Source organism: Ursus americanus, chromosome 13, assembly GCF_024610735.1.
Source record: "Ursus americanus isolate L20-20 chromosome 13, mUrsAme1.1.p, whole genome shotgun sequence".
Lineage (NCBI taxonomy): Eukaryota > Metazoa > Chordata > Mammalia > Carnivora > Ursidae > Ursus > Ursus americanus.
In genome coordinates this window covers 34,761,254-34,784,118 of record NC_142139.1, presented here as the reverse complement: position 1 = coordinate 34,784,118, position 22,865 = coordinate 34,761,254, and the positions used below count along the sequence as shown (strand labels likewise).

The following is a 22,865-nucleotide window of genomic DNA, read 5'->3' as shown; positions in this document are numbered from 1 at the left end:
GCTAGGAAAAGGCTGAGAAATCCGGATCCGTGCTCTTTATTGCCAGATAATTTTCAGTGATACTTCCTTGTTGAAGCTCAATAGCTTTATTAATCTTCTCTTATGATATCACACAAATCACCATCATCAATCCAGGTCACCCGTGTGAGGAATGACCTAGCGGGGAAATGAGAAAACAGAGTACAGGGGAGGGTTTAAGAAAATAGTGATGCCTGTACTTGCCTGGCAACTACGGTTTTCAAGGTATTTTCACACTTTTCTCTTCCAACAGAGCTTCACCTCGACTTTGTGATGAGACAACATCATCTCCTTTTTACAGGTAAGGAATCAGAGGTTCAGGAAAGTTAAGTGACCCAGCAGACATGCATAAACATGTGTTATAATATAGGTATTCTCTCTAGGGCTTTCTCCACTTGCACCATGGTGTTTTTGGAGACAGCAAGATACAGTAGAAGTTTCTGTGTGGTCACCCTTTGGGGAAAAGGAGAAAGGGTGGCATTATTTTGGCCGGGAAGACTCTTAAGTCTCCTCAGGTCTGGCAGGAAGCAGATGGGCAAGGGGGCCGTCTTGTGGCGGTTTTAGTTCTCACGCCTTTCCCATACTACACCTGTGTTCTTGGGTGAGGTTTAGGTATTGGGCCCTTTGGCTGGCTGAGTGCTGTCCGTCAATAACTGCTGGTGCGGCAAATCCTCACATCAACAAGTTCATACACTTAGGTCTAAAATGCCAAATTCTGCTGGTTGTTTCTTAATTTCCAAAGCTCCACGTGTCCTTTCTTTTGTGACTTAAGGGGACTCTGCTCTCTTCACGATTCAGTTTCCCTGTCTCTGTGTTAGTAATTTAGTTTGTTACATTTGGCAAGGAATATTTGAGAAAAATCTCTCAAAAGAGTAGTGAATCTTATTATTTCTAAAATCTAGTGTGTGAATTCAGGAAGGAAACAACAAAGTTTTAATCAAAGTAAGCAATAATGACAGGTTTATTTAAAATTTCCAGTAGAGAAAACCCACTAGTTTTGGAATAAAAGTACTCAATGTACGAGAGCGTAAGTGAATATAAAAGATTAGCAGAAGAAAAATAAAACCAAACATAGTACAAAAAAATTTAAAAAGTTTGAAATGGATTTAAACAGGGATGTTCTTTAAATCCTCCAAATATTTAACAGTTACTAGGTTTGGCAAACAATTCACTTGAAAATTAAAGCCTATTTCGGTAAACTCCACAGAGACTGCTTACTACATCAAGCACTCCATACAACTGGTATTGAAACATACAGGCAGTCGATTTCAGAGTGGCAGGAATTACTCATTTGCTCTCACAGTTACATGGATTAACCAGCTGCATAACTGCTTTTTGGAGAGGAAGGGATAGAAGATACGGAGGAAAAAAAAAAAAGAAGTAGGATAAAATCTCTAAAAAATTGAAACAGCAAAATTCAGACATCAGTTTGTTTCTTGAAAGCAACAAACTGACTCTTTACAGTATATTCTACATTTGCAGTTGTCATTTCCCTCTCCCCCAACCCCCTCAAATACTCCTAAATCCACTAGTCTAATCAATTCTTAACTTCCAAATATTCTGTACATATATATTTAGCAAAGAGCATATGCCTAACATTATTCTGACAGCAGTATGGTCAGCATACAATTTTAGAAAGATTACTATGTATATCATCAGGATTAAACTTTACTTAAAAAACAAACAAAAACCGTTACTAAACAAATAGTTTTAAAATATTATGGAAACCCATGAAAAGAAGACTCAACATGGGTTCTAAACCTGATAAAAACACACTTCAGAGAGACTATTAATGCTTAACTTTTGCCAAACGATGACCTTAAAGTGCCAAACACAAAAATCTCTTAGGACCATTTCTCCAATAGATAATTTGTCCCTGGCTTGGCCATCTCTCCTTTAACTATACATGAAGTCCTGCTAAAAGTATGCATTTTAGTTGATTTTGCCATAGAACGTCACAATGTAAACTAAACAGGTTCTTGATATCGACAGTATGTTACCAAGGTTTTTTTATTTCTGAATCCAACAGTTGGTCACAGAGGTCAAGTATTATCAAGGCTCCTTTGTCAGTTCTCGATCATGTCTGACTCATCCATCCTTCAAGTACATGCAAGGCTCAATAGTTTTCAAGAGGCAGAAGCCTAAGGCCGTTTAAGACACAGATGAAATAGGATTGTGAGGTGAACCCATCTGAGTAAGAACTTTATCCAGCCACTGGAGGGGGCCATGCAGGTGGATCTCAATCCAGCAGGGGGTGCTAGTAACATCCTGGCGGTGGTATTCTGCTCCCCAACCCTAGAAGACACACGGCAGGTCATTTAACTTGCTGAACTCTGAGGTTAAACTTTTAAGTAAGAAGAGTTCTCATAACCAGACATGCTGATTAAAGACATGGATGCTTGTGCGCGTGCGTACACACACACACACACACACACAATCTGGCAGGCAGTTTCGGGGGTGGGTGCGTTCAAGGCTCCCTAAAGTCCCTCTGCACATTCCTGCTTCAGAAGTTCTGGTCTTGGGGAATGAAGTTTCAAAATACATTATAAGGCTGTTTTAACGAAGGCACTTTTTAATTTTCATTTTCATTGCCCACTATATTACTGATAGTATTGTAACAGGTATTAAATTCTCATTTTATCACCAAGAAAAGAAGGAAAATGTTATGTTAGACAAACTGACATTCTGCTTCTTGCCCACTCAGTCACTGATGGTCCTCCTATCAACACAAGAGCTCTTGATCTTTCAATCTCGAAGCAAACTGGCAGAAGCACATACATATCCAAAAAGCGATTACTGACACCTAATCATTGCTTTGAATCAAGAGATTCCGTTATACATTTGTACAAGAAGGTAGTCTGCCGGACATCTTCAGTATTACTGAACTGGGACACTAACGTTGCTAAAGAGAAAGGTAATCGTGCAATTGCAAAGATCAAAAAACTCACTGGTGTGGTGGGCAATGGAATATAAAGATGTGATGATAAACTCTTGCTTCGTGAGGAACGTCAGAGAAGGCTAGGTTCTATTTATATCTGACACCTACCTACTCCAGGAATTTCAAGAACTACATATCAATTTCAGAACTTTCAGGAAAAAGTTGTGATACACGAACTGCATAAGTATACCCATCCATGCATTTGTCCATCAGTACATTGCTAACTTTAATTCAAAGGTTTGTGTGCATGTTTCCTCCTTTAGATAGTAGGTTCTTTGAAGGCAGGGACCAGATCTTACTTATCTTTGATCTCAAACACCTAGAAGAGTGATTGGCACAAAGCGGAAACCCTAAAGATATTTGTTCAGCTGAGATGACTTGGATTTTCCAGATATATGGGGCGTTTACTGTGCAAATAATTTATAAAATGTGTGCTTCAAAGTCCAAAATGATCGTCTTCAAAAATAGCACAAGATTGGCTATTATTGTTAGTAAAATGTTCTATATCATTCCTCTAAGATGCTAAGTGTGACAGGGCAAGATACGCAATCCTTACGATAATAAAGAACAATACTCTACAAACACTACACATTTTTTTTTGTTGCAAACGTATGATAAGCAGCTGCCCTTTATCATGTCAGCAGGAGTTTTAAAACAAAATTTGTTTACCCTTAACTCTAAATCCAGCTTCCCAGCTATGTTCATTATATCTTATATTACCCTCCATTCCAGTACATATCACATTATTTTATAATCAAACATATACTAGGCCATTAGCATTGTGAACCTAGAGACATTAGGTGCTTTTTCATCTTTGCATTAATTCTCTGGAATAGTGCTGAAAATATTTGCGGAATGAATGAACTCTAATACATTTTTAATGCATATCCTTGTATCATAAACACTTTTGATTAGCATAAAGTTTGTTTTTACTTGTGTAAAAGTAAATAATTAAAAATGTATAAAAGTAAAACCATTAAAATTGGGTAATCGATATGAAATGAGCTTGAGGAGAAAGCCAGATGGAGCAGTAGAATCATAAATTCTTCTCGAGTGGTCCTTCACCAATAGTAGACTCTCCAGGGACGTCGGTAACGATTACCACAGTTCCCAGCTCCATCCACCCATTTTAAAGATGACGATCGTAAGGACAGCAAAGGATCCCTATGCCTTAATCGCACAGTAAAAACAGCAGTTAAAACTAGAACCTGGGATCAAGAAGTTGTGGTCCATATATACAATGGAATATTACTCAGCAATCAGAAAGAACGAGTTCTCAACATTTGCTACAACATGGACGGCACTGGAGGAGATAATGCTTAGTGAAATAAGTCAAGCAGAGAAAGACAACTATCATATGATTTCTCTCATCTATGGAACATAAGAACTAGAATGATCAGCAGGGGAAGAAAGGGATAAAGAAAGGGGGGGTAATCAGAAGGGGGAATGAAACATGAGAGACTATGGACTATGAGAAACAAACTGAGGGCTACAGAGGGGAGGGGGGTGGGGGAATGGGATAGACCAGTGATGGGTAGTAAGGAGGGCACATATTGCATGGTGCACTGGGTGTTATACACAACTAATGAATCATCGAGCCTTACATCGAAAACTGGGGATGTATTGTATGGTGACAAACATAATATAATAAAAAATCATTATTAAAAAGAAAAAAAAAATCTTTAATCCATAAAAAAAAAAAAAAAAAACCTAGAACCTGGGTCTCTTGACTCTTAACAGGTATTCTTTCCTCCATCCCAGAAAAACAACAAACAAAAAGCACTGCTGGCAAGTTACTGTCCTCATTTTAAAACTCATTTTAGCCAAAATGCAAAGTCAAAAATTAAACAGTGAATGTCAGCTGTGGATGAGAAAGATCTTTATAGTCTCATAGGTTCATAGCATATTGGTCAACCTCTTTAAAAGGTTAAAAAAACCTCCTTTAATACTAAAAAGGCACCAGACTCAGCCACAAAGAACTGGTGAATAATGTTTTGAGAAAACATTAAGAGAACACAGTCAAAATCTGCTAATATGATTCAAAGAAATAAGAAAAAAATGATACTCAGGAAAAGGTATCTTTGATCTAAACGATGATTAACGAAGTCAGGTTCCAAAATTACCCTCTGTAACACACACATTACAAAACAGGTTCCACAACAAGTTAGGTGAGCTTCTGAAGAGAGGACATAAAAGGGGATTGCCTCACCCAAATATATAATTAGTTCTGTTTCTCAAGGTAACAGAGGATGAAAATTTATCTTTGAGAATTCAGAGACGAGTCAGTCACTAGAATAAGTTACAACTCATGAAATCTAATCAGGTATTTAATTTTTTTACATTTCAATGACATCTTAAAACTTTTTATTTCAAGAGACAGGAGAGAAGTCAGAAAAGAGATCAATTACCACGAGCAATGTCTTTAGCTTTCTCCATCCTCAACCGTACCAATAATCTTAGAACTAAGGCATCTACTGATCTGTGGGCTAGGGTCTTCTTAATCTTTGAATTATAAGACAACGATGAGGTTTTGCTGAAACCATTAAAAAAAAAACCCTGACCAATCAAAAATAAACCCCCGTGTGATGAATGTTTATTTACAAAAAGATCATTTGTTTATTGTTGAAACAAAAGCAACAAGTGTTACCATCAAAAAGGTACTAAAAACACAGAATGAAAAGGAAGGGGGGGTGTGTGCTGAATTGATCTCTTAAGAAAACCATGCATTTAAGTTATATATGTTAAATATATAACAAAACATTTTCTTCTGGTACTACAGTAGTTAAAATAGTGCTTATTCGAACAGGAAAAAGTTATTCAAGCCTCCTACACTGTTGACATTTAATACAAACACGCCTTTAATTCTAATTATTATCTCCTACTAACTGACATCCTAACTAAAGGTTAAAAATGCCTAGGTAATAAGTTGGCTTCTATGCACACGTATCAAGAAGATAGAGATTTATACATTGAGAGGAAGCGCAGGAAGGGTGCCAAACCCCAACCAGAGGAATCGGAGCTCACTCACCTTTACAAAGCTCATGCGGATAGTGCACATTTTAGTGAGCTCATAGACGGTCTCGAAGCCGTGGTTCACAGACTGTGCCAATAACTGAGCGAATTCTTGGTTATTAAAAATTTTCAGACTACACCCACTAGGGATCTTGCAAACAGTAGTGGGGTGAAATCCATGATGGTAGTTGCAGTTCCGACTTTGCACGAAGATGCTGCTGTCGCTGAGGCATTCGGCATACACTTCCCCACCAACATAGTAGAGATGCACTCCTGTAGGACGACAACGCACGCAATGACTTCAGTACCATTTTTCATAGCTGAACAGCATCTGTGTATCTTCAATATACAAATTTGCATGGATTTAAACTGGCTGATTAGATACTCTCCAAATCTTGCACACATGATAAAATCTTAGTTAACCGTATTAGTTCATACGACGTTCTTTTGTTAACATGTATGTCTAAGAGGTTTCTAGGAAATAATATAACAAAGAAAGGAGGTCAGGATAAGTAAAAGAACTAGAAAACCAGAGGTGGAGGAAGTAGTGCTGAGAGCTATAAGAGGTATGGTCCAGGGGAAAATAATTATAAAAATAATCTCATACTGTGTGCAATCTGATCTCCCCGAACTACCATCTGCTCCGAACTTCTTCCTGTGACATCGTAGAGTGCCAGGAGTGTAGGAAATTGATCCTACCCAGCCTTTAAAAAAAGGAAAGTGTGTGTGTGCGGGGGGGAGCTTTCTGACAAAGCCCTACACTATTAAGGGAGATTACTTTATTATAGGCCATGCAGCAAAGAGGAGTCCCGTCCCATGCGGATTTAAACCATCTACCTTGCAGGTAACTCCGGCATGCCTCAGCCGATGCTAAAACTATTGTCTCCAATCCAATCCGAAAAATTATGTGTTGTGTTTATATGTACACATAATGGCTAAGACTTCTGTAACAATTAAAGAGCTGCTGGAACAGAAGCTCATTTTCCTTCCTGATGTAGAGAAAACAATTTTAGAGTGTGTGTGTGTGTGTTTACTTTTTTTCTTGATTATAAAAACAAGGAATTTTCATTTTTGAACATTTAGGAAGCAAAACAAAATATAAAGAAGCAGAAAATATCACGTTTAGTGACACAGAGGCAATAACTGTTAATAGTTGGACGCGCTGGACTGCAGGTTTTGAGTATTATTAAACTTTCTCTGCAAACATGATTATATGGACACGACAATTCACTTGAGCGATTCTCCCATTACTGGACCATAGTGTTGATACTAATTTTCTGTTATAACAACGCCAGGATAAATGTCTCTGGATAAGTTTTGATAATATCCTTAGGAGAGATTCCTGGAAGTTAAATCACTGGATCGAAGGCCCTTGATTCACTCTGCCAAACGACTTTCCAGAATGCTTGTATCAATTTACACCCTACCGGCAGTGTATGAGTGCCTTTCTCGTTTCGCCTGCGCCAGGACTGACTGAGCTTAAGACAACAACAAATAAATTAAAATACATTATAGCTGAAAAACAATATTGTTTTAATTTGCATGTGAGACTGGATATGCTCTCATATGTTTATTAGCCGTCTGTGTTTCTCTTATGAACTTACTGTTCCTATTTCTTACCTATTTATTCCACTGGGGTTCTACTATTTTTATTGTTTTTTTTATGAGCTACGTGTAAGATATAATTTATTTCCTACTTGTTTCCCCATTAGTCCTTTGTATTTTTTTTAATCTACAGAAGTTTGAAAGCTTTGAGTAGTCAAATCTCTAGTGATCTTTTCTATTGCTTAGAAAATATCTACCTCTCTGATCAAATGTATTTTCTTCTAGTTTCTTAATAGCTTGCCATCACAAAAAAATTCAATTCATTAATCTATTTGCATATATGAAATGAGGTCAGGGTTTCTCCCAACAGCCTCACCTAAAAGCTAATAAAGTTGTTACTACAGGACCACTAGAAGACTACTGATTTGTTATGCTTCACTTAACATACATTTATTTTGAAATGCAATATAGTCTGAGTTTAACTTATTCTACCATTTTGTCTACACCCTGATTTAGTTGTAGTTTCATAATATTTAATTAACCTAACATCAAGAATTTTTTCTTTACTTGTCCATTAAAAAATTTAGCTATTTTCACTTGTTTATCCTGCCAGGTAATATCAGAACACATTTTCCAACTTTCAAAAAAAAAAATAACACATTATGATTCTGGAATGGATTGTTTTAAACCATAAACTGAAATTAGGAAGAACAGACATCCTTAAAATAGCCTCAGAATATTAAGCCTTCTCTTTAAGGAACACCGACTGCTTATTTATGTATCTCAATTTTCTTTCTCTCAGAATTTGGTTTTCTTTACATAATTCTCATATATTGCTGATTCAGATTATTTCCAAAAAATTACATTATCTGTTGCTATTGGAAATGTGAGTCCCCTCCACTATATTTTCTAACTGATTATTGCCAGATTAAAGAAAACTGGCATATAATTTCTAAAAATAAATTCTTTGAAAATTTCTAGATAAACAACCAAAACTTTTGAATAAACACAATGACCATAAATATTACCATGGTCAATATTACTTACGTCAGTAATACTAACATGGAAAGGCACTCATACACAGACTTATGGTACAAGTAGAAATTAATAAAAGCTTTCTGGAGAGTAGTTTGGCATAATATGTCAAGAGCTTTTGACCTACTAATTTCACTTCAAGAATCTATCCCAAGAATATTATCAATTAGTTAATCCCAGCATCTGCAATAACGATAATTTTGGCTTATTTCCATTATCGGTAACTCCACATTTGAATACACTAGTCAAGGCATCTGAAACAATTTTAAATAACAGCATTCCCAGAATCCTTATTTTCTTCCTTTTTTTTTTTTTAAGTAGGCTCCACGCTTGGCATGGAGCCCAATATGAGGCTTGAACTCACGACCCTAAGATCAGATCGAGACCCTCTGAGATCAGACGCTTAACAAACTGAGTCACCCTGGCGCCCCTCTTCCTAATTTTTAATAGAAATGTTCCAGAGTGCAATGGCTTTTTAGTACTTTGGGGTAGTGGTCAACTTTAGAACTTAATGAAGAATATATCCCTCCAACCCAAATGTACACAAAATTGTGTTTATGCACAATTTTCAGGGTTTACAGATCATATATATCTATATGTTATGAACCTAGGTTCTACCATTTTATCATCAAATGTGTAGTTTAGGGTTTGTTTTTTTTCCCCTTAATCATATTAATTCCTGTCATAGGAGTTTTTTTTTTTTTTTTTAAGGATCACATGTTGAACTTTTATCTCAAATGCCTTTTAAACATTTATTAAATAACCACTTAATTTGGTCTACTGTTCTAAATTTTACAGGTCATTTTGAAAAAAGGTTTACTATGGAAATAATTTCAAACTTATAGAACAGCCAAGTAAAACAGAATAAAGAACACTTATATAAACCACTATCCTGATTCATCTATTGTGATAATTTATTCCATATGTCTGGTCATTTGCACCTCCTTCCCCTCTATGCTTTCATACACACCCTCACATGCATTCATATATACGCATCCACACATATATACATGTATCTCTGTATATTCTGACACAGGATTTTAGATGGCTAGATACCTTTATATATATACAGGTATGCGTGTATTTCCTAAGACTAGGGATATTCTCTTATGTAGCCACAGTGCAGTTAGCAATGCCTGTGCATGTAACATTGATATAATACTCTTATCTAATCTACCACTCATGTTCTAACTCTGCTTGCTGACCCCAGTAAGGTCCTCTGTGGTATTTTTTCCCCTTTTCTGGGACAGACCATGTTCAGGGTCAGCTTATTACACAGCTGTCATAGCTCTTTAATCTCTTTCAATGTGGAACATTTTCACACCTTTGTCTTCTGACATTGATATTTTGGAAGAATACAGTTCCTCCTCACCCTTTTTAATAGAATTTTGAGTGTGTGCGAACTTTCCCCGCTGACGAGATTCTCGACTGGAATTCTGCATAGTGATGCTACTTCCTTCCCGGGGCACCACGTCTGGTGGTGTAGGAGATCCATCTGTCTCTCACTGGTGGTGACAATTCTGATCTCCCAGTCAAGATGCTGTCCAATGTCTCCACTGTAGAATACGGATTTTTATTCTCCCTTATAACTCATAGGCCGTCTGTGAGGAAACACTGTGAGACCATGCAAATATCCTGATTCTCGAAAAAAATTCTGTTTAGCATCCACTGAGGATTCCTGACTGATGGCCGCAAAATGATGACTTTCCAACTCTAGCACTCACTCTACATTTCCCAACGAGCCTTCTCCATTCATTCCTTTATCTATTTATTATCGGCATGGACTTACAAATGACTGTGGTTTTTCAGTGGTTTAAAATCCACAGCTGTCCTTAATTATCTTGGCGCTCAAACCGTCCCAGAATTGGCCAGGGAAGCCCCTCCAAGTTGGCTCTGTGACGTGCCCCCATGATTTTCCTATGCGTTTCTTCACTGTCTGGTGTAACAAAATGTTCCAGGCTCATCGTTGTCTACGTGGCGTCACCCCTTTCCCCGAGACGCCCCGATCCGCTCAGTGGGGAGGGGTGTTAGAAACGGGGAGCCGCGCACCAGATGTGCTTACCGCTCCCGGGCGTCTTGGCCTGTTGGCCCTTTCAGCAGACAGATCAGAAGCTATGTGCACGTTTGAGCACACCCACCTATGCCCGCACACACACAGCCACAAGCACATCACCACGTTCACACATACGTACACGTCTTATTAAATCATCATTTCACCCTGGGGCCTCCATAGGGTTTCTCTTTTGCCCTCCTCCACACCTGTATGTTTCTTATTCCACAGTGAAAAGCCAGGCTCAGCAGCATCCACACACTCGACCATGTGCTTCATCTTCTGTCTCAAAGTTTCATGACTGTTTCATTTACACTGCTACACGATAATCAAGTCTGCTAACAAGGTTCAGGGTTCGTTTGCAAGCGCTCTACCCGAGCGGGCCCAGACTGAAGAGAGCGAGCCAAACGCGACATTCCTAAGTTATTCTGGATTGGTTCGTTCTTTCTTTTTCCCTGCGAGTTATGGTACTCACGTGAAACACATTAGGTTTACTTGTCTTAACCTGCGTTCAGTTTTAGGTTGTAAGCCACCTTCTAACAGCTGCTTTAATTCTGCAGCAACCCGTGACATAGAATAGTGCTCCCCAAATCACCACTTCAGCTCATTAACATCAACTCCGTGGAGGCGGCACACCACAAGAGCTGCTGGCTGCAAAGCGAGTAACGTCCCGATAATAGAAACAGAAAATATTGACGAACTGGAGCCAGTGTTGACTACCTGGTGCTTGCCACACGCATCTGCTCCAGGAACGACTCAGCCAGGTCTAGGGGGACGGGGACACAGTGGACAAACATCTGAGAGAGCTTCAAGCGCAAACTCACCTTTTCCAATGTGCCGCCTCGTGTTTTCAATAGTGGAATTCCGGTTAACGTTGGAGAGCAGCCCAAGGCAGAAACGGTTCTTATTGTTGGAAGGATCGGTGAAACCATCCACCAACACGCTCGTGGAGGAGGCATGGAACGCTTCGCCCACACGATTATTGAGCTCATAGTAGACAATAGAGCACCAGTGTTTTGGTTCCTCATAAGCAACCGCCTGAACATCTGTTAAGAAAGAAAAGCCTACAGTCAACCTGCGTTAGTGCCTCAGGCTCTCAAAACCTGAAACTGCTGTGACGTTGGCTCAGGAGCATGGAATGAAGATATGGAAAAGCAAGTGCCATTATACTGTACGCGGTTTCTCGCCGACATCTAAAACAGGCCCTCCTTACTAAGTGTGACATTCCCCTTTAATTGGAAAATAATTTTCTCCAATTACGATCAGCAAAACGCTGGTGAAGCAAGCATACCAAGAGCATTTGCTGAACACTCACAGTACGCTTGCTCTGTCATAGGCCAGAATGGAAGGCACCCCTGCCACAGACGCTGGCTCCCCATCTAAAGAAATACAAGTGGCAAGTGAAAAACAAATGGGAAGAGCACAATAGAGGACAGGAAATGTGCCAAAGGTGCTGGCAGAAAAAGGGTGACTTTCAACAAAGCCTTTGTAGGCCTAGGCTTTTTCAAAGCAATGAAAATCAGTTTCTAATTATTGATAAGAAGTTCCCTTGCTTCACATTCAGCTGCCAATAACTACTATCACAGCCACAGCTCGGCTCCGGTCCTCAAACGCAGGAAGAAATCTTGCCAGCTGGCCATTTTTACAGAATGAATCATATCTCTCTCATCCAGATTTCATGCTAACTTCCTTATATTTGCTTTAAGTCATGCAGAGCAGGTGTGTTTTGTCTCTCCATTCCCAGAATGGGCCAACAATGGAAATTACCCAACTTTACTGACAGGATGCAGCTTGTTAAGTCAAATCTCTTAAGACTAACAAATCTCCAAACAGAACATGCTTCTAAACATTTGCAACTAAAAGGTTCTAAAGATAAGTTCCTTCTGTAGTAAAACCTCTTACACCGCTGCTTTAGAGATTCCAGGAATACAAACCATGTATGCCCAGTATGCCAATACGTAATGATCTGAGGTTTATGAGGTCCTGAGTGTACAGTCGTAAAAAGAGCAAGAATATCCACATTAGAGGCATAAGCGGTAACTGCTTAGGAAGCAGTACTTCTGTCTTAACATCAACCTCCACAGATATCACAATGCACTTAACGTTAGAATTCGGTAAAGAAAACAAAGAAAACGATCATTTAAAAAACCCACGCATACGTTAGCTGTTCCATACGCTATCGTCTCTGCTGAGCAACTATCCCAGGTCCATTTGCTGTATTTCAAAGAGCACAATTTTACTGATTTACCTAGTGCCAAATCTTTATTAAAAGAAGGCTGCGACATCATTAGAGAAGGCTTTAATAAGCTATCGGGATTGTTCAAGATACTATTCATTTAGGTCAGAGGATGACACATTTTTCTCTGTAAAAGACCAGAAAGATTTTGTGGGCCCTATGGTCTCCACTGTAACTATTCAACTGCGCCCTCATAGTGCCGAAGCTGCCACAGATAATATGTAATGGGCATAGCTGTGCTCCCATAAAAATTTATTTACAACAACAGGCAGCAGGCTGAATTGGTCTGCGGTTGCAGTGTGCTGACTCCTGCTTTAGGAAAACCACCAAAGGTAAAACAATAACAGAGCGGCCAACATTCCTTCCTCATGAAGATATTAACTGTAAACTTATTCTAATGGGGAAATTTCAAAAAGCTATTTAAAGGAAAAAATTTATAGCAATTTTTAAAGGCCTATTTCCTGAAATCAGACATTTTAGGCTTAACCACAATAGCTACAAGGTCCTTGCCGGACAGCGGTGCTGTGCCCATCCACTCCTGCTGTCCTGTTCCCGAAATACAAACTCCAAAGATATGTGAGACAGGAGTTGTTTCCCCCCCCCCAACCAACATTTTTATTTTTTGGTTGATAATTATGTTTGGGAGGTTGTTCAAGAGATTATGAGGAACCATAAAATACAGAGCCAATAAAACAGATGTAAAAATATTTTATGGATTAAAAAGGTGTACATTCCAATTTATCACACTGCATATCTAAGAAAGGTTCTTTGAGTTTACCGTCAAAATTTAGGAACTTAAAAAATGTAAGCACCGCTGACAAAGTCTGAGGTATCTCCCATTTTAATAAAAAGTAGTAAGAATGAAATGAGACACACTGAGTGATGACACTACACTGTAACTTCAATTTGCATGAAATGTATACATATTGAAATGGTCCATGCCACGTGGCACCAGGGAAGCACTTTCTTCCATGAGAGGTTGTTTGGGAACAGTTTTCTTCAACACCGTGGTCATGACCTCCCAAGGTGCTCAGGGATTCTCCCAGCACTCACTGACCCGAGTTCCCTGCTCGGGAGGGCCCACTCCACTGGCCAGTGCACAATGATGGCATTCTCCCCTCAGTCACTGCCGGCGGTACGACAGGGCTGGAAATGCACCCACCCTCTACCACAAAGGGAAAGAAATGCTCCATCCTGCTTAGAGGTTCTGCACATGTTCTTCCAGGTGAGAACAGGAAAAACCTGTGCCTCGGCCCCTTTCTGTAACAAGGTTAGAAAAAATATAGCAAGAAAGAAACAAATGTTATTAGTTTGTTCCAGCTGCAGCTGTATATGGATGAGGGCTGGAAAATCATGATATTTATGAATAGCTATCCTAACAACAAAAGAACCTTTGGAAAGCCCTGTTATATGAACTTCTAATTCTGGAGATCTCCAGTGACAACTCCACTTCGGTAATGTTATGCTCATTGTTTCTTACCACCCCTTTGTCCTTCACTTAAAAATATTCTTTTATCACCGATTCAAAATTATTAAGTATTGGGCTCTCAACAGACAACTGCACAATTATACCTAGGCCTTCCTTGGTTAAGTCACTGTGTTTGTTCTTCATATGAAAAGACTTACTTGTAATCCAAAAAATTCTACCTAGCTTCTCTTATTGGGCTCTTTCTCCAATAGCTATCTTTTTATAGACTAATAAACATTTGTGAGAGAAAGTAGCATTTGGACAGATAAACTTTAGACACTAAAAAGGGAATAAACAGCAAAGCATTTTACCTCCTCTGTTGATTTCTGAGGGCAGGGAAGGTGCCATCATATTTGTGTCCATTGGCTGAGAGCCATCCTGGGTCATGGGGTCCTCGGGAGGCAGGTAAGCAGGTGGGGGCGTATCAGCTACAAAGTTTAAAGAAAACAATTTCTTTCTCCTTAAATAAACACACACACTTAAAACATATTCTGTGAAATTCTTGAGATCGAATTGCCCATTTCAACCTCCCCGTCAGAAAATGGCTGCTACAGACACTGGACTGGGTGTACACCTTCTGAAAGGGACTACCACGCATCATCTGGTACAACTGCAGTGAGGGTCCAGGGGGACTCGCTGCCAGTTCCAGCAGCTGTCTGCCTAGCCAGGCTCAGGCTCTCTGAAAACGATTAGAGGAGCACATAAACACCCTTTCATACAATCCACTCTGCGAAGACCTCTGCATTTCAGAGTTTCACTGGTGGATGGAAGGCCTTTGAACGCTACATAGGATTTAAGAAAAAGAGCTTCTTGGGGCGCCTGGGTGGCTCAGTCGTTGAGCGTCTGCCTTCGGCTCGGGGCGTGATCCCGGGGTCCCGGGATCAAGCCCCACATCAGGCTCCTCCGCTGGGAGCCTGCTTCTTCCTCCCCCACTCCCCCTGCTTGTGTTCCCTCTTTCGCTGCCTGTCTCTATCTCTGTCAAATGAATAAATAAAATCTTAAAAAAAAAAAAAGAAAAGAAAAAGAGCTTCTGCCATTAAACCCATAGGCTCGCGGGAATTTACCAACTGACTTTCATTACAGCCAATTTACTAACTTCAACTGTTCATTTCTCCTGACTTCAAGTGCTCTGTTAGGACTACCTTCTCTCTACCTATTTAAATAATCACTAGTTTTAAAACCCCTAGTTGCAGAATAATCATCAGTTATCACAGCTATCTTCTATTTCAGAATTTACATATGTTCTTCTAGAAAGCTCCGAGCCAGATGGCAATAAGAGGCAAACAGCATGACTTGTGAAACAAAGAACATGAACATGGGTCCTGTGTTTTCCTAAATAAAATAAGGGGTTATGGGATGCCCACAAATAATCCTTTGTGATCAAAAAGCAAGTTCCTCACTGGCTATCAGGACCCCATCTAAGCACACCTGACACAGCAGGGAACAAAGCTCTGCCTTAGGGAACCATGAATAGCCTGGATGAGTAGCCGAGGTCACTCAGGGCAACTGTGGAATACAAATGGCCAATACTGCCGCTCCTTCGCGGCTTTTTAGAGATTTCCAAGACAGACTCTCCAGCTGAATCACAACCCAGAACTCCCACCGCCTCGCTGCCAACAAGCAAGGCCTCACAGCACACAGACGGGACCAGGGGGACCTTATCTGGATGCCTTTGTCACCCCTTCTCCAGCTTCTTTTAATTCAGCTTCTTCCCTGCAGCTGTAACACTGACTCTGCTTTCCTTCCAGCCAGGAATGAAGACAAAGGGCATCCTCTGAGACCCAATCCAATCAATTTCTGCAAACGAGCTGGTGAGAATTTCCTCAGCAACCTACGGCATCAGCACCACTGGGCGAGACCAGCAGATAGCGATGGGGGGGCACTCTACTATCCCCACAAGTGCCTCCTCCCACGCCTGGCGGCTTTCTCTTTTCCACATTTCCTTTACTTGGCCTGTAGCCTTAATCCTGCACAGCCGGGGACAAAGTGTAAACTCAAGCAATAATCTGCCAGCTTTTCACTCCTGGGCCCACCCTGGCTTTGCCACTGCTCAAAAGCTTCTGAAACTCTCTCTTCACCACTTACCTGTTCATCAAACCCAATGGGTCTGGGAGAGAGTGGGGTGAATAGGAAATCATCAGATGATTCTTAGTTTGATTTGTAAACTCATCTCTACCCCTGCTGCCCTGCCTCATCCTCGACAGTTGTGGATTGAGAGACAAAACAATGTAAAATAAAAGGCTCAAAACCAAAAGAAGTAATAAATACAGAAATAAAAGACAGCATCATCAAGTGGGGACCACTTTTCAATTTTTGAGGACATACCAGCACTGTTGCCAAAACCACATTTACTTTAAAACATTTCAAGTGGCCTAATAAAAGGCCTCCCCGCCCATTTGTCCCTTCTAGAAGTGTTAATCAATGTTAAGTACATCTTGGTGTAGAGCATCCTTCTTGAAGTCCACTGGCAAGAAATCTGGCACTAATCATTTTTTGTGAGATGCTTGCTTACCAACCTGTAATCTGAAAAATACAATGTTCTAATTGATCATTTATTTTGATAAACATTACACCATCAGTTAAATCTAAAAAACGAGGATAATTGTTTTTGTCTTTGCTAAGTTAAACAAGCAGATGGTCTCCAGTACTTCTGCTGCATTTCCTTTGTTGCTAAAGTATATGTTTCTTGGGATTACATCACCACTTAAATGAATTTAATTAAGTAGGGGGTTGTGATCCCTCAGGAAATATCTTTTCTGAGGTTGCACTTACAACAGGGTTTTTTCCTTCCCATGTACAGCAAATGTGTACAACACATTATTTTTCTCTTTCTCTCTTTTATCAAGAGCAGAGACTGTAACAATTAGGCCACTCCCAGAAGGATGCAGCTGTTTCAAAACCCTTCAAAATCAAAAATAAAACTTATTCAAGCTTCTGTGCCTGACAAATAAAACAGGACATCTGAGAGCAGAGCGCCACGGAGCAGAGCTGAAGAGCTCCCTGTGTGCAGGTGCACCCGGCTTCCCCCCCCGACTCCTGCAGCTGCACTGTCTACCTGACCCGAACGTCCCGGAACGTTCCAACCCACCTGGCATCTGGAAAGGGCTTCCTGGGTCTGAGCTGGTGGGAGAGTGCGGGTAGGTGCCACTGCTGCTTCCAGGAGAGTTGGGGTAGCTGCTACTGGGGGAGTGAGGGAACGGATGGCTGTTGGGTTGCTGGAAAGAATCCGGAAAAGTGGCGTTGAGTGGCATGTGAGGCTCATTTTGGCCTAAGTTACGGAACTGAGCTAAGAGGCTGTGCTGAGGATTATATTCGCTGTGTCTTGGAACCAGCACTGGAGGAAGAACTGGAAAAAGGGAAAGAGAAGCGAGAGACAAACATGAAAATGATGAAAATCTGTAATAACGTCACAATAAACCCTGCCCTGCTGCCGACTCAAAAGCATCATTCAAACACAAAGCCATTTTTCACTGAGGAATCCATGTCCTAACAGTCTCTTTAGGTCGGGGGTGACTGATGCCTGAAACCCGCAGCCCCAACTGCCCAAGGAAGGTCTGCAACACACCTCTTAAGTTAAAAATGTTAAGGTTCCCCTATTCTTCATGTTTTCATTCACTAAAAACCGAAACACAATTAAGAACATATACCACCATCGAGAATTCCACGTTCACAGCTCTGGTTGATAAGATGTTACGTTGAAAGAGTTAATACTTACCGAATGGTATGAGTTATTCCCCACAAATGTTTTAAACTGACACATTAACTCACTTTAAAACAAAAGGAGGCACAGTAAATAACGCTGAGAGGATAAATACAGTGAGCAGCATAAAATCCAAATGCCAATGAAGGTAGTTCATTAAACAAAATAGGATGTTTTGTGGGACAGACTTTACGTTGTGTCCACGTAGTCATACTTCACAAAAAATCTTTTCTCTGAGGATATTAAATGCATTTAACCCACTTCTCAGTAGTCCTCAGCACTACCTGACAGGCAAAGGAAGAAACAGGTTATACAATCCACATTTTGCTAATTGGATACTCAAGGTATAAAGGCCAAAAACATACACACCATTAGAGAAGGAAAGAAAACAGCTCAAGCCATCCCTAAAAGCTCTGTTTGTCAAGAACCTAAGGAGTTAATAATTAGCAGGGTGGGCAATCTCCAGAACCCTCTAGAGGCAAAGCCACCATAAATAAGATGCTAATGGAAGTGAAGGGCTGGATAACAAGCCCTAGCTGGGTTAGACCCTCAACTCCCCACCACAGTCTCCAGATAGCTCCTCCCCAGGGATGAAGGCCCTCGGAACCCCTACTACTCTCCCGGCCTTGGCTAGAAAATCACCCATTTGGAAACCTGCATGGAGGAGAGAGGAGATTTAAAATCTGCTATTGCTGTTGGGAGTTACATCTCGCAATACCTTCTCCCAGAGAAACAATATTTAGTGACATTAGGAATGAAGTAGATTTTCGAGGGCTTTCCAGGGAATCTATCTATATCTTATACCATTTCCGCAGGAAAATGTGCCCTGAACACTTAAGATTATCACTTATACATGAGCTGAAGATTGTCTTTAAGTAAAAACAGGTTTTTGAAGGTCTTAAATGGTCTCATAAGCTATATCTTAAATTGCTAATCTGTAGAAATAAATTCGCCACTAACTGATCCCTTAAAAACAAATCTTTTTAGTATAAAAAAATGTATTTCCTTTACTGCACAGTGATGGAATCTACACAAATTAAGTCATCAAAAGCATAATTCCTCCTTCTACCTTTCAGTAGTCACCCGAAATATAAACTATTTTGAAAAAAAAAAATTCCCAATTGTCATAAAGGCCCCCCCAATGTCAACAGAAATCTATACTCCAAAATAAATAAAGTCTCCGAAATAGCACAATACCTTTGAATTACCTATGCAATCAAACATTCTTTTTCTTTTAGCTGCTGCAGCTTGAGTTACTGCTCTCCAACTTGCCTTTCACGGTAATCCAGCGATAGTCTCAATTCTGATTAGCGTCTTTAAAAGGGGGTAAATACTGGCCTCTAAACCCTGCCCCTCAAATGCAGACAACACCTGGAATCCATCCTCTATCCTGACCCTTCAAAGGACCCCCCCCCCCCACCGCTACACACACACATTCTATTTATTGGAGCCCCTGTTTCAGCGACTCCTATTGCCTATAATTTTAGACCTGGGAATTTGCTTCTTCTCATTGCTCACACACAACAGTGGCAGCAGGAGGCAACTTACACCTCAAGTTCATGTTTGGCACGTGTGTTCCTGCAGTAACTCTGTTGTGTGCTGTGGTGGTCTGGCTCCAGGGCACAGCGCCGTCCTTAGTGCACAACGCAGATGACATCTCCAGTTTTTGCAGATGACCTGGGAAGTGCGCCACCAACTACAGCAAAGCACCACCCTACAGATAAACTTGAGAAAAATCACTTTTTTATTTATTAACTTTTTATTTTATTAACTTTTTAATTTTTTTATTAATTAACCTCTGATTAATAAGATGAATTTTGCCACTGCTGACGTAGGTACAAGTATCTTTAATTTTTTTAAGTAGGTTCCATGCCCAACGTGGGGCTTGAACTCATGACCCTGAGATCAAGAGTCCCACACTACAGGCTGAGCCAGCCAGGCGCCCTGGTACAAGTATCTTTTAATAAACTTAAAAAAAATGTATTGAGGTATTACACATCTATAGTAAAATGCACAAGTGTTCATATAAATGGAATAATATATACTCTTGGGTCTGGTTTCTTCGGTTCAACACTATGTCTACAGGATTCATCCGATGTTGTGTGTGGCATCTTATTACACATCCATTACAATTTGTTTACTCGGTCCTGCCATCTAACCTCCTCAGAAGATAATCAATTTCTTTTTATCCCCTGGTTTATCCTTCCTGTATTCATGAAAAAGTTAAACTGATGTGTTTAACTTCCGTGCTTCCTTATTTTGTCTTTACTACTAAACAGGAAAGTGGCCTACTCTCTATATTTTTTTGCACTTTTGCTTTATTCACTTATATCCTACAATTAACTTACTGGTTTAGAGAGATCTTCCTCATTTGTTTTTACAGGTAATACAGCACCATAGGTTCTTCAACCAATCTCCCATGTCTGGGAGGTTTACGATATTCTACCATTACACGTAACACTGTAATGAATAACCCTATGCACGTATACTGTCATATTGTTAAAGGAGTACCTTCCGGGTCAATCCTCAGAACTGGCCATACTGGGTGAAAATGAACATGTAACTTTGTTATCCTCAAGTACCCCTTCACGGGGGTTGTGCCATTTCGCATTGCTACCGGCCATGTATGAGAGTGACTTTTCCCCCACAGCCCCGAGGACAGACTATTTTGTCAAGATTTTTTTAAAAAGATTTTTTTTTTTGAGATTTTATTTATTTTGGAGAGAAAGCAAGAAAGAGAGTGAGGGATGGGCAGGGGTAGAGAGAGACAATCTCCAGCAGACTCGTGCTGAGCGTGGAGTCGATGAGGGCCTTTGCCCATGACCCTGAGATTCTGAGCTGAGCCGAAGCCAAGAGTTGGACGCTTAACCGACTGAGCCACCGAGGTGCCCCAAGATTTTGATTTTTTGGACAACCTGATGGGTGAGAAATGGTATTTTGGTGCAATTTAATTTACGTTTCTCTTATGGTGAAAGTCGATCATCTGCATTTCAGGGGCATTTTAATATATTCTTTTGCAAATGGTCTGCTTTTGCCTTTTGCCATTTTTTGGTCTTTTAATTTTTCATTAAAAAATATAAATACATATTAGAGATCTTAGCCTCTGCTATTTTATATGTTACAAGTATTTTATCACAATCTGTCATTTGTCTTTTGACTTTACTTATGTGAAAAAGCTCTTTTTTTTTGGTAATCAAATTTATCAACATTCTCCTTTATTGCATATGGATCTTGAGACACAGAAAGGCTTCTCCTACGCCCAGATTCTAAGGAGGAACTCACCCATGCATTCTTCCAGTGCATATGAAGTTTCCTATTTTACTTAGATCTCTGATCCATCTGTAGCTCAGTTTTATTTATACCATGAGGAACAGATCTAATTTTATCTTTTCCCAAATGGTTGGCCAGTTGCCCCAACACCATTTATTAAAAAGCCCATCTTTGCCTCAGTGATTGGACATACCACCTTTTTCATAAAGTTCCATATATGTTAGGGTCTATGTTTAGACATTCCATTCCATTCTATTCTAGTCGGTGCTCCACCACCACTGTGTTAATTATAGAGGCTTTATAATATGTTTTAATAGCTGATAGGGCTAGTCTCCCCCTTACAGTTCTTCTCTTTCAAAGTTCGCTTGTATGCTTATTCCTCCATATCAACTTTAGTTATCACCTTGTCTACCTGCAGAAAAATGAGATTTTGGTACTAGTAAGGGGTCAAAATATATTTATAAATTAACTTAGTAAGAATATCTTGATGATGCTCAGATGTCCTCTTCAAAACCTAGGAAGGTTTCTTCAAGTCTACTTTTGCACCTTTTAGGAATGTTCTATAGTTCCTATCTGTGTGTGTCTGCTCGGGCTGCCATAACAAAATACCGCAAACTGGGGGGCTCACACAACGGACATTTATTTACTCAACTTCCGGTAGCTGGAAGCCTGAGCTCAAGGTGTTGGCAGGATGCTTTCTCCCGAGGCCTCTCTTCTTGGCTTGCAGATGGCTATTTTCTTCCTTTGTGTCCTCAGACTGGATTAGGGCCCACCCCAATGACCTCACTTTAACTTTTTAAAATTTAAATTCAATTAGCCAACATATGCTACATCATTAGTTTCAGATGTAGAGATCACTTTAACTTTTTAAAGGCCCTATTTCCAAACACAGTCATATTCTGAGAAACTTATGATTAGGGCTTCCACATATAAACGGGGGGGGGGGGGGGACAATTCAATCTAGAACATTGTATTAGGTTTTATACATTTATTACGTTTACTCATATTTTATCTTTTCTAGTTGCTTCTTTAAATGGAATTTTCCATTATATCTTCTAACTCGTAATTATTTTTTCTTTCTTTTATATACTGCTACCTGGCTGAATTCTTTTGTTGTTTGAGTTAGTTTTATCATTGATTCCTTATAGAATTCTCCAGGTAAATGATATGTCACTAACAGAGCTTTCCTTCTTTCCTTTCCAATTGCTTTCTCTTGTCTAGTTGCATTGGCTAATAGTGCCAAAGTAAGGTTAAGAAAGTACTGGAGCCAGTGGACTCACTTGACTTATTCTTGACTTTGGTGGGAATGCCTCTATTATTTCCCCTTAAGATGTTGACTCTAGGGAAGTAACCATCCATTCCTATAGTTCAGTGTTGTTATCAGGAACAGGTGTTAATTTTTTTTTAAAGGTTTGAGAGAGAGCACATGTGAGTAGGGGGAGGGGCAGAAGGAGAGGGGGAGAGGATCTCCAGCAGACTCCCCACTGAGCGGAGAGCCTGACTCAAGGCTTGATATCATGACCCTGAGATCAGGACCTGAGCCGAAAACCAAGAGTCAAGCACTTAACCGACTGAGCCACCCAGGCACCCCCA

At 40.1% G+C, this 22,865-nt stretch overlaps 1 protein-coding gene across 5 annotated transcripts in view; it reads right to left on the bottom strand.

The window, feature by feature from the left end:
• Positions 1-949: 949 nt before the first annotated feature.
• SMAD1 (SMAD family member 1) overlaps positions 950-22,865 on the bottom strand; it is a 75,025-nt gene continuing 53,109 nt past the window's right edge. For all 5 annotated transcript variants that reach the window (XM_087866482.1, XM_045798892.2, XM_045798894.2 and 2 more), the window contains exons 3-7: positions 17,391-17,648; positions 14,614-14,730; positions 11,423-11,644; positions 5,985-6,241; positions 950-2,313 (exon numbers count right to left, since the gene is read on the bottom strand). In XM_087866482.1, coding sequence (XP_087722608.1) covers positions 2,170-2,313; positions 5,985-6,241; positions 11,423-11,644; positions 14,614-14,730; positions 17,391-17,648 — 998 coding nt within the window. In that variant the 3' untranslated portion in view covers positions 950-2,169. The remainder of the gene's footprint in view (positions 2,314-5,984; positions 6,242-11,422; positions 11,645-14,613; positions 14,731-17,390; positions 17,649-22,865) is intronic.